Consider the following 24213-nt stretch of genomic DNA (forward strand, 5'->3'; position numbering starts at 1 on the left):
TAAAAGGAAATTTGTTATTGGAGACTATCGAAGGATTAACAGAATTCCAGAAATTATGAACTATTCAATTCTTATTAAATTAATACAAAAAAAAAATGTTTTTTGACCAATTTGTCTTTTAAATTCAGCAAGCAAAATTGTCATTAAATTCAAGATTTGTTTATGAAAACTGAATTTTTCTAAAATCTTGGTAAAAAATTAAATGTTATTTTTGTTTATTTTCAGTTTCCATCGTGCCAATGTGTTGAGCACTGCATGTCGCTATGGTTACAAACCTTGCATCGATGAGGCTGTACAACAGTTTGACTTGTGGATGCAGGATCCTGTTGCTAATGCGTGAGTATTAGTCTGCACTTTTTTATTACTGTTCATATTTCTGATTGTCCGTCGTCGTCGTCGTCCGTCGTCGTCAACTTTACAATTTCAACTTCTTTTTCAAAGCAGCAAGTCAGAATGTTTTCAAATTTGATATGCAAGTACCTTGGATGGTTCTTTTTCAGATTTGTTCATTTCATGTCAAAATCTCAAATTCTCTATTTTTGGTGAATATTTTTGCAATTTTTGGTAAAAAGTGATATTTTCAAGTCTGATTGCTTTATTACTATACATATTGTTCATTTTCTAATGATATCTTCAGTTCTTTAATTGAAATGTGCATTGCTAACAGCGGAGCTATCTCAGCCGATAGGCTGCTTGTCTTATATTATTCTATATTTCTGGAAATAAACCCTAATTTTGGAGACAACAAACAAAATTTGAGTAAATTTTCAGTTTTTACTCAAAAACTTTGGCTATTCTTGGCCCAGTCTTGTGAAGAAAAGTGCAGACTATAAACAGGACTATTTTGTGCTTATCATATGAGTGATTGTTCATCGTCGCCGTCTGTCGTCGTGTCAATGTTTTACTTTTTCGACTTTTTCTTGAAAACTACAAGCCTGAATGCTTTGATACTTGGTGTATATGTACTTTGGGTAGACCTATTTTAGGTTTCATGATGATATCTTCAATTCTCTAATTTTGATGAATATTTTTGGTAAAAAGTTATAGTTTTTTCGAATTCTTGTTGAAAACAGCAAGTCTGATTGCTTTGATACAGTGTACTATACATATTGTTCATTTTCTAATGATATCTTCAGTTCTTTAATTGAATTGTGCATTGCTAACAGGGAAGCTATCTCAGCCGAGAAGCTGCTTGTTACTTATGTGTTTACACACAGAATTTCATATTCATCTTAACAGTTTTTGGTAAATCCCACATTTCGGTGAAAGGGTGATTGAAATACAACAATGTATTTTTTTAGTTTTTATATCTTTCTATTTTTTTTTGAGATAATTTTGGACCCAAATGGACATAATTTCCTTTTGGCTACAAGTCTTCATCAAAATTTTTGAAAAATTATGAAAAAAATAATTGTTTTAAAACAATTGTAAATGATGATGAAATTAGACTTTGAAGTTCAAAAGTTCAAAAGTTCAAAAGGTTAAATCTTATAATATCAAAATAATTAGGTCTAGAAATTTTTGAAAAAAATAGGAAACAAATTTATGCAGGTTTATTTTTTGACAAAAAATTTTTTTTTCAGTCAAATTTTTAATGACTCCACATAGTTGACCTAAAAAATATATTAAAACTATGAATAACATATTTTAGTATAAATAATAATATATTGCTCAACATTTTTGAAAAATTATGAAAAAATTTATGTGGGTTTAAAAATTGTGACATAAGTTGACTTCTGTCTGCACAGAAATAAACTTATCATGATAACCGCTACCCCGGTAACTCCTTATCTTTTGAAAGATTCTTAGTAATGTTTGACTTTGCCAATTTCAATTTTGGTGTCCAAACAACTATTTCCACCTGGGAGGCTAGATGGTAAAAGTCATATACAGAATACACTTTTTTTCCTTCATTTTTTTTCATTTTACCCACATAATTCACTTGTTATGTTCAAGTTTGAATTCAACTTATGGTTGTAATTTGGGCTGAATATCATTTGACATTGTTGTCCATATTCAAATTGACTAGCTCTGTTCTTAATTTTGAAAAAAAAAATCTGAAAAAAAAATATGCTGCATGGATTTGTGATAGGTGAAAAAAGTTGAATTTGGCATTCAAAGGTTAAAGGTCAACATGTTAAAGGTCAACAGCATTCTTCTGACTAATACTGTCAAATGACTAATTTTCACTGGGTTTATATTTCGTTGATTTACCATTTCAGTGGGTTTTAAATTCACGGTTTTATCATTTAGATAATGTGTTCTATGCTAAATTTTACATATTCACTGGGTTTTATTTAGCGCATTTTCCAGTCAGCCAAATAAGCAAAATTAAAACCCAGTGAATAATTAACCCCTTTACAGTAGTATTTTTATAGTACATTATCACTCATTTTATAGTGCGTAATCTTCTTTTCTATTTACAGCATCACCCCTAATTTGAAGTCCCTCGTGTATTGCAATGGTATACGACACGGTGGCGTCAAAGAGTGGGATTTCATGTGGGAGCGTTACCAACAAGAAAGTGACGCCGGTGAAAAGTCACGATTGCAGTCATCGATGGCTTGTAGTAACGTGCCATGGATATTAAGCAGGTATTGTCGCCAGGGTTACCAAATACTGTAAAATACTTTATTTTCGTTTGAAATTAATTTTCAATATTTTCGCTGAAGGAATGATTCAATGAAAATAAAATCCAGGGAATATACCTTTTTTCATTCAACTCGTCAAAAATCAGTGAAAATAAATTCCATACAAAACACCGAAAAAGTCTCTTCAGCAAAAATTAATTCCAGCTAAAATAAAGTATTTTACAGTACAGGTATTGTGTTACCAGAATGTGGTGTTAAGACGAAGGGCACACATGATAAGAACTAATGCTAAAAACGCAAAGGCTCATGGGTAGATGCTTGTTTGTAAACAACAACACGCTATGGCTACCTATCGTGTCCGCAGGGGACGACTCCTCTGCTTTAAACCTGAACAACAACTATATATAAACCTTATTAATCTACTAGCCCTTGATTATAAACCTTATTAACCTTCTTGGACCTGGTTATATTTTATACCCCCCCCCCTTTTTTTTTTCACTCTGAACAAGTACTATATTTATGGTTTTATTCTTATATAAACATTATTTACCTTCTAGAACCTGATTTTAAACCCAATTAACCTTTTAGGACCTGATTATTTAATACTCCCCCACTTTAATACTGAACAAGTAATAAAATCTATAATTTTATTCATATACAAACATTATTAACCTTCTTGAATCTAATATTAAACCTTATTAACATTCTAGAACCTGATTATAAGCCTTATTAATCTTCTAGGACCTGATTATAAACCTCTTTATCTTCCTGGTCTGATTATAAACCTTATTAACCTTCCTAACATGATTATAAACCTTATTAACCTTCTAGAACCTGATTATAAACCTTATTAACCTTCTAGAACCTGATTATAAAGCTTATGAACCTTCTAGGACCTGATTATAAACCTTCTTAACATTCCTGACTTGATTATAAACCTTATTAACCTTCTAGAACCTGATTATAAACCTTATTAACATTCCTGACCTGATTATAAACCTTATTAACCTTCTAGGACCTGATTATAAACCTTATCAACATTCCTGACCTGTTTATAGACCTTATTAACCTTCTAGAACCTGATTATAAATCTTATTAACATTCCTGACCTGATTAGAAACCTTATTAACCTTCTAGGACCTGATTATACACCTTATCAACATTCCTGACCTGATTATAAACCTTATTAACCTTCTAGAACCTGATTATAAACCTTAACATTCCTGACCTGATTATAAACCTTATTAACCTTCTAGGACCTGATTATAAAGCTTATTAACATTTCTGACCTGATTATAAACCTTATTAACCTTCTAGAACCATATTATTATTATTTTCATTATCAACAGATACTTAGAGTATTCCATTGATTCCACCAAGATCAGAAAACAGGATGCTTCGTACACGATACGATATGTCGCCTCTAACTACGTTGGTAGAGCTCTAGCGTGGGATTTTTTTAGAGCTAACTACGACATCTTGTTTGATATGTAAGTATTAACATAAAATGTCACACATCCTGGTACTTTATAAAAGGTCACTCATCCTGGTACTTTATGAAAGGTCACACATCCTGGTACTTTATGAAAGGTCACACATCCTGGTACTTTATGAAAGGTCACACATCCTGGTACTTTCTATGAGGACAAAATTCAATGATATATATGTATGCCGATGATAAACAAATTTAAAGAAGTTTATGGAATACTGTAGAATACTTTATTTTCGCTTGGAATTAATTTTCACTATTTTTGCTGAAGGAATAATTTTGCGCTAATGGGACAACAATAATTAAATACTTTATTTTAGCCAAATTTAATTTTCGCTGAAAAGACCTTTTGGGTATTTTGTATGGAATTTATTTTCACTGATTTTTAAAGAGTTGAATATAAGACATATGGTATATTGGCTGGATTTTATTTACACTGAATCATTCCTTCAATGAAAATAGCAAAAATAAATTCAGAGCAAAAAGTATTTTACAGTAATATGTGCCAAGATTTACAGGTCAAAGTGCCAGGATGTGTGACCTTTACAGCTCAAAGTGCCAGGAAGTGTGACCTTTGGGATCATGCATAAAAACCTATATGATATCAATAATGATAAAATGTGTTTATGTCTGTAAATCTGATGTTGCTTGCCATTTCATAATATATGTTTCTTAAATTAATATGTTTTATTGATAATGTAAATGTGGACTGTGTCTGGCATGTATATTTTTTATAAAGATGTTTTTCCAAACATTTTTTCTGTATACTTTCTTACCTTTTTTTTTCTTACCTCATTTTTCCCGCTGAAATTTGATTGCAACATTCTGCATGAGTTAATGTATTTTTTTTTTTAATTTCTTCGTTAATTATGTAAACAAAATTTGTGCCTAGCATGATTTTTTTTTTCAGAGATGTGTTTTTCTAAACTGAATAACTTTTTTACTTTACTTCTTTAACGTTTCGAATAATTTTTTGAGTGCCAGATATTTTTTTTTTTTCACTCACAATTCTGTGCAAATATTTTCACATTTTGTAAAATTTTATGACTATGACTAAATTTTATCGTCATTTTGGACCATATAGACAGTTTCAGATATTATTTTTAGTTTCTAATCAAAACTTTTGTCAAAACAATTAACGTGGAGAGGAGCGAACGATACAAATCCATTTTGTAGATAGTGTCAAAAATTGACAATGGCACTTAAAAGGGATAATCATATTTATGAATCCTTTGGGAAACACAAAGTTGCATGTCTGGTGGTCGTCGTGCCGTGTATGTGCGATATTCGTGTTGATAAAAATTGATTTTCCCACAATCCAATGCGCTCTTCTAATGAAAATCACAAGTATCGTACAATCTGTATTAGAAGCCGCATTCTTAAATAGAAGACGCACCCATTCTTTTTGAACAATTGAGAACCAAAAATTCACCATTTCTCATATGTGTAGATGCTCTAATAGAAGCCGCATCCCTCTGTTGCATTGTATCATTTTGATAGAAGCCGCGGCTTTTAATACAGATTTTACAGTACTAGTTTTGAACCTGGAACTACTTGCACTAATTACTGCCGATGACTTCTTCGATACCTTCCAATCATCGAACAAATTACGTAGTTAAAGCAACGCTCAGTTTTGTACTCATTGATCTGCACAACATCCAAAGTAGTCCAAACTTCTCGCGAATGCATGGCGCGACGACCACCGCTTTTTAACCTGTTCTGTTTATTGTGTTCTTGCTTGCATGACTAACCCTTGGTTGTCATAGGTACGGTAGCGGTTCTTTTACGTTTGCTCGCCTGCTGACCGCTGTTACTGACCAAATGAATACAGAATTCGATTTGCAACAGGTATGTATGTACATATTTGGTAATGGTGCCCATATATGGAAATATGCTGTCACCAGTATCTCCTTATATGGTGTTTAAACATGTCATGCCCATATATGGTAATATGCTGTCACAAGTATCTCCTTATATGGTGTGTAAACATGTCATGCCCATATATGGTACAATTACCATTATGCCCATATAAGGTTAATAATGGTAACCTGTCCATATATGGCAAACATGTTCATATACCAATATATTGTATATTTGCTATAATGGCCATATAAGGTAATATTGACAACAGTATGTCCATATATGGTCATAATGAATCTCAAGAGTGATTGGTTGATTTGTATCATGTGATTGCCTTCTTTCCAGGTTTGGTACTAGTTTATTCACATGGAGTAGAATGTTGACGGCGCTGACGTCTCAGTTAAACACACGATTTGAGCTCTCACAGGTATACTCCACCATGCATGTCGTCATAGTTACCAGCCACGTGCACATTGTCATAGTTACCAACTACCTGCATGTTGCATTAGCTACCAACTATGCGCATGTTGTCATAGTTACTGAATATGTGCACGTCATAGTTACTGACTAAAGTGCTTGTCGTCATTGATACCAACTATGTAATTGTCTTGGTGCATGACGCCTTAGTTACCTAGTTACCGAATATATGCATGTTGTCATAGTTACAAACTACGTGCATGTCATAGTTACTGACCAAGTGCTCGTCATCTTAGTTAACTTTGGGCTTGTCGTCTTGGTTACCAACTATATGCATATTGTCATAATTACAAGCAATGTTGTCATAGTTACTGTGCATATTGTCTTAGTTACTAACTACGGTATGTGCATGTTAAAATATGCACTTTGTCTTTGTTTTGGAGTTATAACTTAGTTCTCTTTTAGAACAGTTTGGTCTATGTATATTTTAAAATGAGTAATCATAGTATTGTAAAAGTATGTATGAAGGAATATCGAGTAGTGAGCCCGACAAATTGACTGATCGGTGGCCGAGGGGAAGACGTGCCATGACGAGAAGTTAGGCAATTAGGCACTGCATGTAAATGTTGGTTTGAATCAAGCACACAGCACATGTTTACTATAATTTGACATAGATTTTACCATGGCGTTTATTAAGTGTTATTTACTTGCTTGACTGATATTTAGTGAATATTGAATAGTGAGCCCGTAGCATCGCCTGATCGGTGGCCGAGGGGAAGACGTGACGTGCTGTGAAGTTAGACGATCTGGTGCCATACACAAACGTTGGTTCGAATCAAGTTCCCAGTAAATATTTACTATAATATGACAAAGTATTTACCATGCGGTTTATTCGGTGTTAATCACTTGCTTGACTGATGTTTAGTGAATCATAATGCTGACCTGGTAATACATAACATGCAGCATCAGGAATCGTATTTATCACGTAGCTCGTATTGCCCAGCCTTGTAACGCTACGGGAAGTGCGCCCTCACATCAGAGAAATAATTTTCTGGATCACGCCCGACTCACTGTAAAACACTGTAAAATACTTCATTTTTGCTTGGAAATAATTTTCACTATTTTTGCTGAAGGTATGATTCAGTGAAAATCAAATCAAGAGAATATACTCTTTTTCTTATATTTTACATTCAACTCGTCAAAATCAGTGAAAATAAATTTAATACACAGCAAAATCTTTTATGGATTTTTATGTACAGGTCAAAGTTTCATGATCAAAATACTGAGAAATAATTTATATTAGCTGGAATTAATTTTCGCTGAAAAGACTTTTGGGTGTTTTCTATGGAATTTATTTTCACTGATTTTAATGAGTTGAATGTAAAATATAGGAAATAAATTATATTTGCTGGTTTTTATTTTCACTGAATCATGAAAATAACTTCTGCAATTGATTTGGTACTTTATATTTGTACAATCAGAAACTGTTTCAGGCACTCAATGTAAACATGTACCCTCCCCCTCCTAACGTACTTGCGTGTGATTAAACCAAGAGGTCACACATAACTGAAATAAACAGATCTGATTGGAAGCGCCTCTAAGACATTCGTCCAATCAGAGCTGCCCTAGCGTATGGCAATGAATGTAAAACAAAATGGTGGGACTTCAAGTTGCCATAGAGGGCGCACTTCAGAAGACATCCTCTGAATAGAATAATGATGGCGGAATAAACAGATCTTGGCTGTCAGAGTTTTGAAGGAATTATTTGTATGAGAACCTTGTTGTCCTGTCTTTGGGCGATCAAATTGGCATTTTTAATACAGTGGCATGGACGTCTATTTAAATATATTAATTAAATAACATTGATAAGAAAAGACTACTGGCAGTAAGTCTGTCCTCCAAGTCGTTCTGACAGGTAATTGACAAACGTAAATTATTCGTTGACGCAACAGAAAATCTTGCATTACCATACTGAGGTGTATTCAGTAACACAATAAGTTTTCAAACGTTCCCGGCATTTTATTACGCCAGCGAATCGCCATATATGGTTGTTAGCAATATTATCTTAGGCCAGGAAAAAAAAATTCTCTGTTTCTCGTTTCATGTAAATTTCAAAATCGTGAGGCGATTTTTTTTTTTTTTTTTTTTGAATACCGAGCTAAAATGGGGGAAATTTGAAACAAGTGCAAGTACAAGAGCTTTTTGGAATGCTTTAGAAGGGAAAAAAAGGTCTGGGGCGCATAGTTCAAAATGATGCGTGCGGAAATGAGGAACAGATATTTTTCTTCTTAGCTTTACTGCAGTTTAAAAATTTGTAATTCTGTAAAATGAAATTCACATTTCATAAAAAAAAAAAATAAGTGTAAACGATGGAAATCTGGGGCCACAACATTTCACTCTGTACCTTCACAAGTCACTTACCAGCAGTCAAATTTTCGCGATTTCGTTTTGAAGATCTTCACGAAATCAGTCACGCACGCAATATAGGTTTACTTACTTTGATTTTACATACTGTAAAAACTTTATTTTCGCTTGGAATTAATTTTCGCTATTTTTCCTGAAGGGATGATTCAGTGAAAATAAAATTCAGCGAATATACCTTTTTTCCTATATTTTACATTCAACTCACCAAAAATCAGTGAAAATAAATTCCATGAAAAATACCCAAAAAAGTCTTTTCAGCGAAAATTAATTCCAGTGAAAATAAATTATTTCACAGTACCTTTTTTTCTATATTTTACATTCAGTTCGCAAAAATCAGTGAAAATAAATTTCATACGAAACACCAAAATCAATTCCAGCTAAATTAAAGTATTTCACAGTAGTATTTATCATGTGGTGTTATTATGCTTGCTGTTGGTACATGTTTACAGACAAGCTGAAAAAAAAATTTAACACAACAAAACTGTTTTTTGGTGTAGGATCAATTGTTATGCTGTTTTTCGCCATGTAATTAAATTTGTTTTGCGTGTTTCATGTCAGTGGAGACCAATCAAAAAACATAAGAATAGTAGAAACACAAAACCGCTTAAATTTCGCAAAAAAAAACTCTATTAATTTCACGAGAGATGAATTTGGTAGCAGTGAAAATTTCTCTGAGTTCCTACGAGACGACTTTCGTGAAATGAATGTCATTGAATCGCGAAAACTCGCTAACAGCGAAAGTGGAGCGATCTACAGTTTGTACAACTACAGACAGTACTAGTAGATAATATAAACCAGATTTTAGTGTAATATTTTGCATATATCTATTCATTTTTTCTATAATTTATTTAATAATTTCAGACCAAACAAACATAATTTTCTATTGGAAAAAATATTTAATCATAAACCTTTTTTATGGTGATAGGGATTCATGGTAATGTGGTGAGTTTAATTCTAGCCCCAATCCTAACACTCAAGGTTGGTCTGGAATCGCTATGTAAATAACATAGACGTCACAGAATTCTGTGTTATCACTGATTCGCTGTCTTCATGACCTCAGTACGTTACCATGGATACTCACATGCGCACACTAACCCGTACGTGCGCCCACAACCCTTTTTGTACAAGTCTCACCATAATAGACAGCATCTTGTTGACTTGAACCATGATTTTCTCTGACTTATACATGTGTCTTTGTTTTTGTTTTTTTGTTTCAGTTGATTGATTTCGGTGACAATCATCCTAACCTCGGGTCTGCGGCAAGAGCGTATGAACAAGCCATCGAGAGCACCAAAGCCAATATCAAATGGATGGACAACAACTTTGAGCAAGTTCAAGAGTGGTTGGAGAATCAATAATGCAGACCATCACCTCACTTAGGGGGGTCTCTTTGATTGAGACTTTTAAGTTAAGGGGCCTATTTTCAAAATGCTGACCAATTATTATGCTCATTTCCCAATGACCAATTTATTTAAGTTTTGTCTAAGTTAGGGGGCCCACTTTTATAATTTCCAGTTAACCAAGATTAATTTAGTTTTCCAAATTAGAGGGACCATTTTTCAAATTCAGTCACCTATTGCTAATTTAGTTTTCTGAGTTAGGGGGCCCACTTTTAAAACTAAGTCACCTTTAATAGCTAACATTCTTATACCATGCTGCGGCCATTGTTGATTAATTTGCGCTCTAAATCCAGGATCGCTGAAACGTTATGATATGTACGGTTCGCTGCTGATACGATCAATTATTATGAAAGCGGGCCTAGGAGTGCAAATAGTCAGCAATGGCTGCTGCGTGATAAAAGGTGAATAACGATTACTGAGTTAAGGGGTCTATTTTGATGCATAACTACAGACGCCCAAGCCTAATTTGGGGCTATATTTCATGATTAAGTTGCCCAGGGCTTTGTTTGTTTAAGTTAAGGAACCCTTTCATAATTGACAGTAAGTTAAGGGGTCTTTTATAATTATCATGACATTTTATCCGGATGGAAATTATCATTTGGTGTAATTACTTGTGTAAATTACTGTGAAACGTCTTGAAAAATTTCTGTAAACCATTTTAGTTATTTTTAATTGACTGCATCATAATTTCATAAACTGAGATTATCATTTATGAAAATTTTACAAACCATTTTACCAATTTATCTCAAGTACCAGTTAGAATAAAGATAAAGCAAAGTAGCTCTTGGGAAAACAGGCGCCCTCTAGTGGTAAGCATTGTGCCCTCTAGTGGTACAAATTATCTGACGAACCAGTTCGGCTAAAGATAGGCAAAATAGCTGCTTTGAAAAAAAAACAGGCGGCCTCTAGTGGTAGGTACTGAACTGTAGGGGCACTTTATTAGATAGACCACTTTCCCGGAAGTAGCGAGACTGGGAGGCAAAAATACTCCTGCTTTGTCATGGCGGAAAATACAAACATGTCAGTTTACTGATAGTCGATAGAACGGAATTTTATTTTTGTGATGTTGATTGGTAAACCCAGAAGCACGATATCACGCATGTAAGTTTACGTTACATCCCAAAATGGTATGCACACATATGCAAAATGCTATTTCTTCGACTTCAGAGAAAGTGGTCTAGTCTCTGTAAGTTGATAGTACAGTGCCCTCTAGTGGGATGTCATCACTCACTAGGTGCCCTCTAGTGGTAGGTATTGGCAATTGCCTACATATTTATAATTCATTGTAAATTTAACAATTTGTAATTTGAATTAATTTTTTTTTAAATCGTATATAAAACACATCTTGTACTTGTGTAATTAATTTTATTTTGAAATTTCCAACATTTGTAAAAAACAAATTTAGTTGTGGCTGTATCCCATTCATAAATTCAACTACTTTCTTTCAGGAATAAATCTTCTAATTTTCACGCCGTGTATTTTGATTTTAAAATTCACAGATTTTTCGCTGAAACAATGAATTCTACTGTAAAACTTGTTCACGTATAAATTTAATTTTAATAGCAAATATAACTCATCAGGTGCAATGAAACCGAGTGTTTAACCTTTTCACCACCAGTTTCCTCTTTTTATCTTAAATTCACAAAATAGTCCCGTTTATCGTCTGCACTTTCATTCAGAAGATTGGGACAAAAATAACCAATTTTTTACTTAAACTTAAAATTGACCAAAATTTTGTCTATTGGTTCCAAAATCAGGGTTCATTTCCAGAAATATTGAAGGATATAAGAAAATCTGATGTTGAAAAGGTTAACTTTTTGAGAAATTTGTTCCCGCCCAAAATTCAATACAAATATTTCCACGTTTTGTCAAATTTTTAGTAAATTTAATCACCATTTTGAGCCACACAGACAGTTTTAGATATCACTTTCAGTTTTTGATCAAAAGGTTTGTCAGTTTTTATCAACATTTCATGTTGGAAGGAGCAGACTACAAAATCATTTTGTCAAAAGTTGAAAACGGCGCTCAAAGTTTTATTGCTTTTACAGTCACAGACAATAATATATAAAATGCGAAAATTTCCAATGAAAACTCATAGTTGACTGAAAGCCGTAGAACGGTTCGATTATAGTTATTCAGTTTCAAAACTCTGCTGCTGTTTTCAATGAAAGCAGATTTCGGCTAAATAAAAAAAATCCCGGATAAATTGTCTTTATTTTATATATAGTCAGATATTCCAGTTTTATTCAGAATAAATTTACACTCCAGTGTCAATCAAATATTTATAGTTCGTAGATTTGATGAAATAAACGTTGATCTAAGCGTAACTTAAAGCGTGGTGGTCGTCGTGCAGCGTGTGTTCGAATTTCATGTAAATAAACAATGTATTTTACACGCGTTGTACACGTCGCTATGAGTCCCATATCGAACACGACGCGGCGCGACGACTGCCGACTTTTAAGGTGGTAGCCTTTTTAAAAAGTTGGTCATAAATCGCATGACAATGTTCATTGGTTTATTGTTTAAAATCATGAAGCTATTTTCCCAGGGCAACTTGAAATAGCATTCTCTTGTGTGTTACATGGACGTAGTTTGAGAAACTTGTTCTAAGATCTTTCGAAAATTGTTATTTTTAGAACAATTCCATAGAGCACAGTGTTAAAGAAAAATTGCATTTTTTGACACTTTTTAAGAAAGTGAAAAATGTAATGTAATTTGATCTCCAACTCATGCTTTCTACATATCCTCATTACCATGGTAACTTCCCATAATGGCTTGCACATATGCTTAGTGCAGAATATGTATTTCTCTCCCATAATGCATTGCTCAGTACTGCAAATTGTGAATTCAGCTTAAACGGCCTTATTAGATATTTTGTAAAGTCACTCACTCACTCACTGAATTCACAAAATGTATTTTTCACTTTCTTCAAATGTAATTTTTTCATGCGCTATTTTTTTATTCTGTACTCTAGTATCGACAGTCACAGTTGACAGTTTGCGAGAAAGAATGTGTAAGAAACATATTTTATCCAGCATCTGGTTTTCAACAAAAATACTGATGAAAAATCACATATTTGTTCCCATTCATGCAACGAAAGGAATTGTCCTCATACTATATACAGTCAACAACAAATCACCAAGTTTCGATTTATTTAGATGAATTTTGCTAGCCAATCAGCATACAACCATACATCTTATCAAGCAGTGTGATTGGTTGCCTAAAGAAGCTGTTTCATAAGCTGCAAGCTGATTGGATATATAAAATTTGTGTTGCATATATAAAGTCTTTACAATGAACACAATGAAGGCAATACATTTTTTGTGTGCGATATATGTTTTATTTGTTTGTTTTTACTCCACCAAGATGTTACTGAATAATCACATATTAATAAACGAAACAAATTACAACAAATGTTTACTATTTCATCCATTACAATTTTTTCTCACCATATATTTCTACACAATGTTGTGAAAAAAAAAAAAAAAAATCTGCACAAAAATGGAGTTTCTAGAGAAAGTTAAAAAAAATATATAAAAAATTTCAAAAAAAAAAAAGTTAAAGAAGGAAAGAGTTCCATTTGGACACCCAGCCCCGAGCTCTACCCCTCCAGCACGTCCAAATTTAATTGTATATGCCCCTCCTAAGGATACCTATAGTTATCGAGTTGAACATATACAATTGAATTGAGGGGGGCTGGGAGTGTAGGTTTATGGTGGGGGTACATACAGAAAAAAGGATTTTTTTCTCAAATTCTGATTGGTCAAAAGTACGATCCACGAGTAACTTAAAGGGCGGTAGCCGTCGTGCCGCGTTCTGTTCGATATGGGACTCATAGCGACGTATACAACACGTGTAAAATACATTGTTTATTTACATGAAATTTGACCACCGCGCTTCAACAAGCTAGATTGCTCTTAAAACTGATACATATCTATATTGTACATTGTAATGTACCTAAATCCATCTTGTATTACCGGTAGTAACAAGGGTAAATACTACAAAATATAAGTTAAATTATTAATAACAATAATGATTGGTTTACAAATTATAATTTTTTTTATGAAAAGGCTAAGCCAGCTACTAGCCAGCTTGGAAGTTAAAGCGGGAGGGTCCTCACCTGCGTACGCCCGGGAATTGAGTCCCAAGCGACGATAGCAACACACACTAAACACACAAAAGCTCATGGGTAGACGCTTGTTTGTAAACAATGACGCGCTATGGCCACCTGACGCATGCGTAAGTGACGACTCCCCTGCTTTAAGTTACGACTGACTGTACTGTATGTTTCACATTAGTGACATTGGTAAATACCACAAAGTGTAAGTTGAAATTATTGATGATAATGATAATCACTTTAAAAATTGCAAATTTTAATGAAATTGCAAAACCAGTTATTAACCAGCATGGAACTTAAAAGGTGGTGGTCGTCGCACTGCGCATGTGCACTGAATACCGCCGGTGACTCCTTTGATACCTTCCAATCACCTAAAAATACCTAATTAAAGCTTGGAAACGTCTCCGTCAGTACTCGTTGATCTGCACAACGGTCAAAGTCGCCATCTTTGTTTATATGAGACCCATATATCTCGCGCATGCGTGGCACGACAACTATCGTGCTTTAAGTTATGCACGGTCTGTACTTGACTCTTAGTCTACATTTCACACTATTTGCTCATTTGACTACAGAAGATGTGATCAATGTATGTCGGTCTGTCTGTCGTCTGTCTGTCAGTCGCCAACTTCTTCAAACTGAAGAGCAGCTTGATGCATTTGTGTAGATGATAGTTCAAGTTGACTCCCCAAATTATGCAAATGAGGAAAAATTTGGTTACTGGTATTTTAAAACAAATGTGCATTATAATAATAAAGTGTCATTGCCCAAAACATCGATTTTTTTAAATAACTAAAAAAGGGCCATGTTAACACTTGCCAATTCATCATTCAACATCTGATCGTTGACCTCTGCAGAAGTTTCTAGTAGTCGTCTATAAAGGCATTTCCATTATCTGTATCGGAATTCATGACAGAATTCATTCCTGCTACATTTCCGGGATTGTTGTCGGGGTGATAAACTGGTTCATTTTCCTCAATTAATTGAATTTCGTCATTTTCTTCTCCAGTGTCGACAGCGTTCGGAGAGTCAGCCAAATTTGCATGATAATCTTGTATGTTAAAAACTTGTGAACTTTGACCTTCACCATTGTTAGTATAATCTTGTTCCTGGTTACCAACTTTGGTGGCGCTGTTAGCCTGATCTAGGCCACCCAGTGGATGATTGACTTGTTCAGTGCTGTTGGGGGTGCTATTTCTTTGTTCGTATTGAGATAAGCTTGGATTGTTGATACCATGGTCACCATTCAGTTGCTGACCTGGTAATCCATTATTATAATTGCTATTGAGAGCGCCACTGCTTTGAAAATTATTCTGATGTACGCCATTTCTGCCTTGTTGACGTGAAAATGCATTGTAATTGTCGCTGTTTTCCCGTCCTCCATTTTGTGATAAAGGACTATTGTAACCATTATTGTAACCTTGTTGATGATTTGACAATGCATTATTGTAACCTTGTTGTTGATTGGGCAATGCATTATTGTAACCTTGTTGTTGATTGGGCAATGCATTATTGTAACCTTGTTGTTGATTGGGCAATGCATTATTGTAACCTTGTTGTTGATTGGGCAATGCATTATTGTAACCTTGTTGATGATTTGACAATGCATTATTGTAACCTTGTTGTTGATTGGGCAATGCGTTATTGTAACCTTGTTGATGATTGGGCAATGCATTATTGTAACCTTGTTGATGATTTGACAATGCGTTATTGTAATCGGGATTTTGCTGTGCATTTTGCCGATGACCATAATTGTTAAAACCGTGCTGGTTGTTATGACTACCATGTCGTGGTGAACCTTGACCATAACCATTGTTACTATTTCCTGTTTGATGATTGGTTGTAGGAAACTTTGAATTGTAACCTGTCGTTTGCCCTATCAAATGGTTATTATAGAGGGCGTTGTTTTGCGGCGTATCCCCATACCCGTAATCCTCTTCATATTTGCCATTGGTTTCCATGGAAGCAGAATTTGCCGCAGCTTCTAAATCACCTGGACTGTGCGCTACGTAATCAGGTATATCAACATCAGTTTCTATTCCGCTCGGACCTGTCAATAACATGGTATACATTACAACAGCTGACAGTATAGCGTGTATATTGCTGGTGCGCGTCAAGTGAATAAATCATTATAGAGCAGTGACGCGCAGTGATATTAACAACCAATAAAAACAGCGTAGGTAAGCGTGTATATTGCTGGTGCGCGTCAAGTGAATAAATCATTATAGAGCAGTGACGCGCAGTGATATTAACAACCAATAAAAACAGCGTAGGTAAGCGTGTATATTGCTGGTGCGCGTCAAGTGAATAAATCATTATAGAGCAGTGACGCGCAGTGATATTAACAACCAATAAAAACAGCGTAGGTAAGCGTGTATATTGCTGGTGCGCGTCAAGTGAATAAATCATTATAGAGCAGTGACGCGCAGTGATATTAACAACCAATAAAAACAGCGTAGGTAAGCGTGTATGTTGCTGGTGCGCGTCAAGTGAATAAATCATTATAGAGCAGTGACGCGCAGTGATATTAACAACCAATAAAAACAGCGTAGGTAGGCGTGTATATTTCTGACGTGCGTTCGCCTCACTGCAGCTAACAGTGTATCAAAACACCGTGATAAGAGCCCGAGAGGTGTACGCCCATATGGCGTCTGCGTGTAACTTCTTATCTTTACCGCGCATCGCTGCTTTGTGAGGGATTTCCCATATGCTTTAGCGTCTACAATCTAAACGCTATAGCGTCTTCGGTTGTGTGTCAATCTGGTCACATTTAAACAGATAAGCAAAACAGAAATTAAAGCGGGGGAGTCGTCACCTGCGCATGCGTCAGATGGCCATAGCGTGTCATTGTTTACAAACAAGCATCCATCCATGAACCTTTGCGTTTTTAGTGTGTGTTGTTATCGTCGCTTGGGACTCAATTCCCGCGCGTGCGCAGGTGACGGCCCTCCCGCTTTAAGTAAAAACAGTGAAAATTATACTCAACGTTAGATTTACATGTTTAGGTTAAATTTGATTAATTTAGCTCAGCTTAGCTCAATCTAATCTTAGTCTTGGTTCAATCAAATCTAATCTACCCGATCACAGGATTATTATTTTCGACACCTAATCTATCTATGTGTCCCAAATGTATCTATGTGTCCCAATCGACGATAACAACGCGCGCTGAAAACGCAAAGACTCATGGGTAGACGCCTGTTTATAAACAACAACACGCTGTATTTTTTTGTTTATGAGTAATAAAAAAAAATGCAAAAACGTGACATATTCCCCGCTTTACTCTAATTGACAACACCATCCTTTGATCTAATCTTAGTCTTGGCTAGTCACTTTCTCAGTTCAATTTTATTTATTTGTCATTGAGATCAAGTTTGTTCATTTATAAACAGCGGCAGATTTAGAGAGGGCGCACCAAACTAAAACTGTTGTTACTCCTACATACATATCCCACAATAGGTGATTTTCCGTACAATTGCGAGATCGCGCGAGATGCATGAAAGACACGCGTCGAACGTCTGCCGCAAAAATCGAACGATTTGATTTTGAACTCGAATTTCTTTATTTCGTAGCTCACATGGAAAGGCCGATCTTTGACAGGGGAATATTGCGTTTGAATACCTTTACTTCATCGAAATTGCCCATCATCAAATGTGTACAGCACGTTAGTAAGCATGGAAATATAATCCCTTAAAATATTTTCGCGTTTGTCAAACCCCACGCGATGTTTGACGCAATTTGTTTGTCCTGTATTTACGTTCGATTTCACGCATAACGCGTGATTCTCGCAGTGAACGGAAAATGGTCAATTGTTCATACTATATATTTCTCTAATTTAAAACAATGAAATGTATAAGATTGAACCCGGAATATGGACGTTTGTGAGTTTATGTAAACCAGTAGTCTGCACGTGTATATAGCACTGGGTTGAATGCACATGCGCAATGAATTAATAGTACGTACCGGAAACTCAAAGCATTGGCGCATTTGCTAATATCATGTGTGACCGGAACTACGGTGTGGAAAGTCATGCTCAAATGTATCAATTTGTTGCCCAGATTAATTTGGTAGTTTCAAATACTCAACATCGTCCATACTGGCCCTGTCTTTTTCAATAGAAAAAAATTCTCACCAATTTGATCCTGATTCAGTTGAATCGGGTTCAAGTAGTCCACTTCCACAAAGTTGTCCACGTTGTGTACGCCCTCATCGATGATGTCATTGCCGTGTACTGGCGGGGCATTCACAAACACGCTTTCATCATAGTCGTTCGAAGTGCCGTACACGGTGCCGTCTGCGCCAATCACAGCCCCCGGCGATCCGTTGACGTCATCGTCATCACCATGGATGACGTACACGTGGCCGAAGTCGCGTAGTTTCATCTCGTCGTGAGTGTTATCCTCCGGGTTTACCATATTTTGCTCCAAGTCGAAGGGCGCTGGTTTCAGTGTTGCTTGAGCTCCCACATTATCGAACTGCGCAATTTTGTTGTTTTCGTAATCCAGCGTTTCCTCCTGAAGGGTTCCGTCATCGTACTGGTTACCGACAACCGGATTGTCGTATTGTGCATCGTTGTTGTTGATATTTTCGTAATAATCGTAATTTATGGGGGAAGCATCTCGCATCTGACGACCCTGAACATGAAACATAAATTACCAAAAGATACAATGTATACATATATGCTTTTCTACATTAAAAGGCGATGGTCGTCGTGCCGCGCATGTGCCACATTTGTTATTCATATTTCCCGCAATCCAGTGCGCTTTTCTAATGAAATCACAAGTACGAATTTTGACTTTGGCTCCCCTAGCACTAATTACCGCCGGCGACTCCTTCGATACTTTCTAATCAACGAAGAAATTACCTAATTAATGTTGGTAACCTTTCAGTTAATACTCTGCGCAAAAGTCAAAAACGCCATCTTTGTTTATATGAAACCCATATCTCGCGCATGCGTGGCGCGACGACCACCTCCCTTTAAAATTGTATTGCCAGCAAAACAATGTTTAAATTATAAATTAAAAGAAAAAAATCTGAAAAGGACCGTTTTCCGTTCACTGTGAGATCCCGCGTTATGCGTGAAACGTGAAACAGACCAAAGAAAGGCCATAACATCGCAGTAGCGTCAAAAAAATTCCGTGGGATTCGACAAACATTTGTTCGGGGTATTTCCACGCTCAATAATACACTATACACCTTCGATGATGGTCAATTTAAATAAAGAAAGTTCATCCAAACGCAGTTTGATAAAGAAAGATAAAGATTTCATAAACTATATTTAAAAAAAAAAAGCTGAAAATCCAATAATTTTTGTGGCAGAAATCAGATCACGCATTACGCGAGGTCTCGGCAGTGATAACAAAATCACGTACTTATACTGGTCGAAACCTGATGCGTTGCGCCTTCTATCGATTACGTTATTTATTGTCTTCGCTACAATAAATCCCGTCATGCATTGCAATCTGTTATTGGTGCAATATATTCGGTCTTATTGCAGCGGTTTTATTAAACTTACCGACGGTTTATCTTGACATATCCCACCAAATGGAGTACTGAGCGAGTGCAAGTAACAGTGTTCGTACGGCAGACAATCGTAATCAGACAAACATGGCGAGTTTCTCTGAAAATATAAGAACAAAGAAAAAACGATCGTTGATAAAGGTGGTCACGCATGCGCAGACCAACGATTACAAACTGAGACGTGACGTTACTGAGCTTTAACTCGGTAAACACGTACTCGTGATTTTTATTGGAAGAACGCAATGGATTGTGGGAAAATCAGTGTTTATCAACATATATTATTATTTATATTAATCCTAATACATTGTACTGTTGAAACCTCAGACTGTTAGCCTTTTCGCCACCAATTCCCTCTTTTCATCAAAAATTCACGAAATAGTCTCGTTTATAGTCCGCACTGTCGTCCAGAAGATTGAAACAAAAATAGCCAAAAAAAGAAAAAAATTGCAGAAAATTTTTTTGGGAAAAGTCTGGTGATGAAAAGGTTAGAAGTGGTATGAGTTGAAACATTCAATTTAGAAATTTTTGGTGTGATAATACTATTTCATTATATACAATGGGAAGTTTTCTCCCATAGTGCATTGCGTGCAATAACATGCCTGTGAGCAAGTTATCGACAACATCGACGTTCCTGGAGTTGTGTGGTCACCACGATAAAGCACCACCCTCAACGCAGTGTATAAATATGACAACGCTTTCGTTTTTATTCCACTTCTTAAGGTAGAAACTTACTCATAATTGGTCATAAATCACAATCATGAAGCTAATGTCTCCTGGTACAATTAAATAGCATTATTTTGTGTGTTACTATTAAGATTTATGAGAAACGTGTCTTAATAATTCCATAGAACACAATGTTAAAGAAAAAATCCATTTTTGACACTTTTTAAAACCCAGATTTTTTGAATAATTCAGAACAATAAAAAGTACTTCATCATTAACAATATATGATTTTTTCAGCCTATGTCATCACGCTAGAATTTGAGATGTTGCATAATATACTTACTATACTAGTGCCGAAATGGCGACTAAAATACAATCATCAATTTCTCGACAATAAAGCTGGTGACCCCAAACTTTTTAAGTCAATATCTTTATATTGCCTTGCAGTATAGTTCATTGCAAAATTAATAAATTCTGGGTATTTTCAATTATGAGTAGGCTTCTACTTTAACAAAACATCTTCATTCTTACCTTAGTACGTTTTACAGGGGTGGCGACACTAACATGGCAGATTATCAGAACAATTGGTATAACTAGTATCGTCTTCATTGCGTGTGATCTACGAATAGAATTATATTCCAGTGTAATGGCCGCATCCTCTCACTAGCAAAGAAACGCTTGTAGACAAAGATAAATAAGTTGCGCCCTCTGGCGGCGACGCGTTTCCATGACGTAATTGGATGACACAAAAGCAGTTCAAATCGTCGATTTCATTTTGATGCGTAGTTATCAATATGCTTGAAGAATTTAATTTTATTCTGGGTGATAGACTACACAAACACAGTTGTCGAGTTGAACGACATTGTCTTGCGTCATTTTGACGTCACGGAAATGCTCTGTCGGTAGAGGGCGCGACTTATGGGAATGGCGAATAGAGTGACCGTGAATGGTAATCCCCCTATGGACACACTGTTGTCGAGATAATTTTGGTTTCCCCTTCGTATCATACGCCTGTTCTCTTCTAATACACAAGTCAATATACTTCTCTCCTTCTAACCTCGGAGACATGAATTCGCGTTCGTATTCTAATTGTATATGCTCCCAGTTCCGGCATCAAATTAGCCCTGAGTTCAGTCCTGTAGGTTGGCCTTCTTCCGCTGATCATTCTGACCCCAAAGCAACATACAGGACTGTACTCGGGGCTAGCTTCAAATTAGAAATGTCTCAATTCCGAATCCATTGTCGAGAACAATAACATAGTAGTATAATTTTCGTTTTAAACTGTTTTTTTTCTTCTTGAAAAGCTGTTGGAGGTACTATTTCTCCGGCACTGACCGGAGTCACATTAAATACATATGCGCATGTCATTGCCATGGTGTTGTTTATTACCTGGACCGAGAAAAGGGGCGAGATTTACATTAACCGGCGAAATTCTATAAAGATGTATCATGTTAGTTGAGTAAAATCATGGATATTACCCCGGTCTGCTATGTTACGTTTTTAAATATTATTTGAATGTCAGTGACTGAATATACTAATATATTGAGGAATATGTCGCGAAATTTCCCTGAATTCAAATGTTTTTTGTTAAAACTGGTACTAGTCACGGTAACCTGTTCTACCAAAAATAGCGAAGCATTGGAGGTCCACTACTATGATGAAGACATTGAACATTTTGTTCACAAGTTTCGAGGATCGTTTACCACATCGTATCATAGAGCTCCCCCTCCCCAGCCCGGGGACAGTTCCTACCTTGACGAGACGAAATGAAAATCACTAAGGCAACATTTTGATGTCAAATGATGCCGACAATCACACAGGTCCAGTTTGTTCCAGGTGTTCTAAATTACCTTTTAAAACACGTTCAGAACGTTCGTGGTGTTCCGCGGCCATTCCATCGCGTCAACGGCGCGCCCGCGGCGCCGCTTAACGTCACGGAGTCCCGCGCTGTATCTCTGCTCCTAGCCTTCTCCATCCTGCGTAACAAGGGTCACGCGCCATCCTCTCACTGTTGCCTGGGAGTGTTGGTAGAGAATCAGCTTTCACTTTTATTTGAAAAGTAATTCTGGTCAGTTGGACGGGAACAGGGCGCTAGAGCGCAATGTCCGACCTCGATGTAATGTCCAGATAGGTATATGAAATAATTTCACTACTCATAATTTTTAACAAAATTGGTCATAAATCGCATGACAATGTTCATTAGTTTATTATGTACAATCATGAAGCTAATATCTCATGGTACAATGAAATAACATTATTTTGTGTGTTAGAGTTGAGCCTTTTGAGAAATGTGTCCTAATATTTCTTGAAAATTGCTATTTTTAGAACAATTCCATAGAACACAATGTTGAAGAAAAAATGTATTTTTAACACTTTTTAAAACCAGAATTTTTAAATAATTCATAATAACAAAATGTACTCCATCATCAACAATATATGATTTTTTCAGCTTATGTCACCAGGCTAGATTTTGAGATATTGCAATAATATATTGCATATTGCATAGGAAAATATGGTAAAAGCATTATAATAGAGTCAAAATTGCGACTTTCAACTAAAATACAACCATCAATTTCTCGAAAAAAAAGGCTGGTGACCCCCAACTTTTTTTAGGTCAATATCCTTATATTGCCTTGGAGTACAATTTATTGCAAAATGAACAAATTCTGGGTATTTTAATTTATTAGTAGGCTTCAAGACGATACCCATCGACATCTATCGTAGTTTGTCTTTAGAGGGCGCAATGTAGTACGAATGTATTACACTATTCTAATGTCATCGGCCTGCTACACAAAATCAAAATAAGTGAAAGTGAAAGCGAAACAATATGTAAACATGCCCAAATAGTTATGTTATTCACAGTATTGCCTAAATTGTTTGAACGGTGAAGGGAAAACGTCCTATGTTGTCTATCTATTAAACGTCCATTCTTCTCTGTCGATGACGCAATATTTCCACAACTTGACTCTTACTATTCTCCCCTAGCGTTAGGTCCACGTCTTTGAGTGATTTTTTTATGCTAATGAGTAGCTTAATTATAGCTGCCAACCAATGAGAAAACAGCATTTTATCTGACCCTTTTTTACGTCATTGTATGAGAGGTATCCCAGAATGCAACGCTCTGTGAGACGACTGTGTCGCTCCAAAGTTATATGGAATATTTAATAGTCTAAATCTGCGCCAATTGTGAGAAATATGTACATGACAGCCAATCAGAATCGCGCATTACAGGTAGACAAGTGAGAGCTGATACCGGTCGGCCGGCGAGGGCGCTACTCACTCCTACATGTTAGGCTACTTCCTCCCTGACTTACGCCAATAACATGAAAGAGAACATGATACGCGGCAACATTCATGAAATGATTTGTTTGCCAGGTTTTCAATATTCACTATTTGATAGATTTTGAAGCGATTTCGCGTGATTTTTAATCGCGCTTACCGCGAGTTTCGTCAGCGCGCTCAGCTACGTGCTTCGAAACATTCGATCTGCGATTGGACAGTTCGTCTACCTAAATAAACTGCGAGTCCGTGGGATTTGACTTGTGACGGCATCGTTTTGTTACGTATTTTTTGTGCTTTGACAGTATATTATGCACAGTATATTTGTTGAAAGAGAATTGTGTTGACATAAACCTATACTAAAGCAGTGTGCAGCTCGAACTGAAACGCAGTGTTGCGCATAGCTGCGCACAGAATGGCGCCGTGTGTGTTTGTAAAAACTAATTCTTCATCATGGTG

General features: G+C 35.9%; 1 protein-coding gene across 2 annotated transcripts in view; it reads left to right on the forward strand.

Annotated features, from left to right (window-relative positions):
* Positions 1–13595, forward strand: part of LOC100372683 (aminopeptidase N-like) — a 53108-nt gene extending 39513 nt beyond the window's left edge. The window contains exons 13-17 of one of the 2 annotated variants that reach the window (XM_085494728.1): positions 226–336; positions 2427–2594; positions 3941–4081; positions 5847–5928; positions 9999–13595. In XM_085494728.1, coding sequence (XP_085350854.1) covers positions 226–336; positions 2427–2594; positions 3941–4081; positions 5847–5928; positions 9999–10139 — 643 coding nt within the window. In that variant the 3' untranslated portion in view covers positions 10140–13595. Of the gene's footprint in view, positions 1–225; positions 337–2426; positions 2595–3940; positions 4082–5846; positions 5929–6285; positions 6368–9998 lie in introns of both variants that reach the window. The other variant, XM_085494729.1, reaches the window with a different exon arrangement.
* Positions 13596–24213: the final 10618 nt, after the last annotated feature.

This window comes from Saccoglossus kowalevskii, chromosome 20, assembly GCF_978046115.1.
Source record: "Saccoglossus kowalevskii chromosome 20, keSacKowa6.1, whole genome shotgun sequence".
NCBI lineage: Eukaryota > Metazoa > Hemichordata > Enteropneusta > Harrimaniidae > Saccoglossus > Saccoglossus kowalevskii.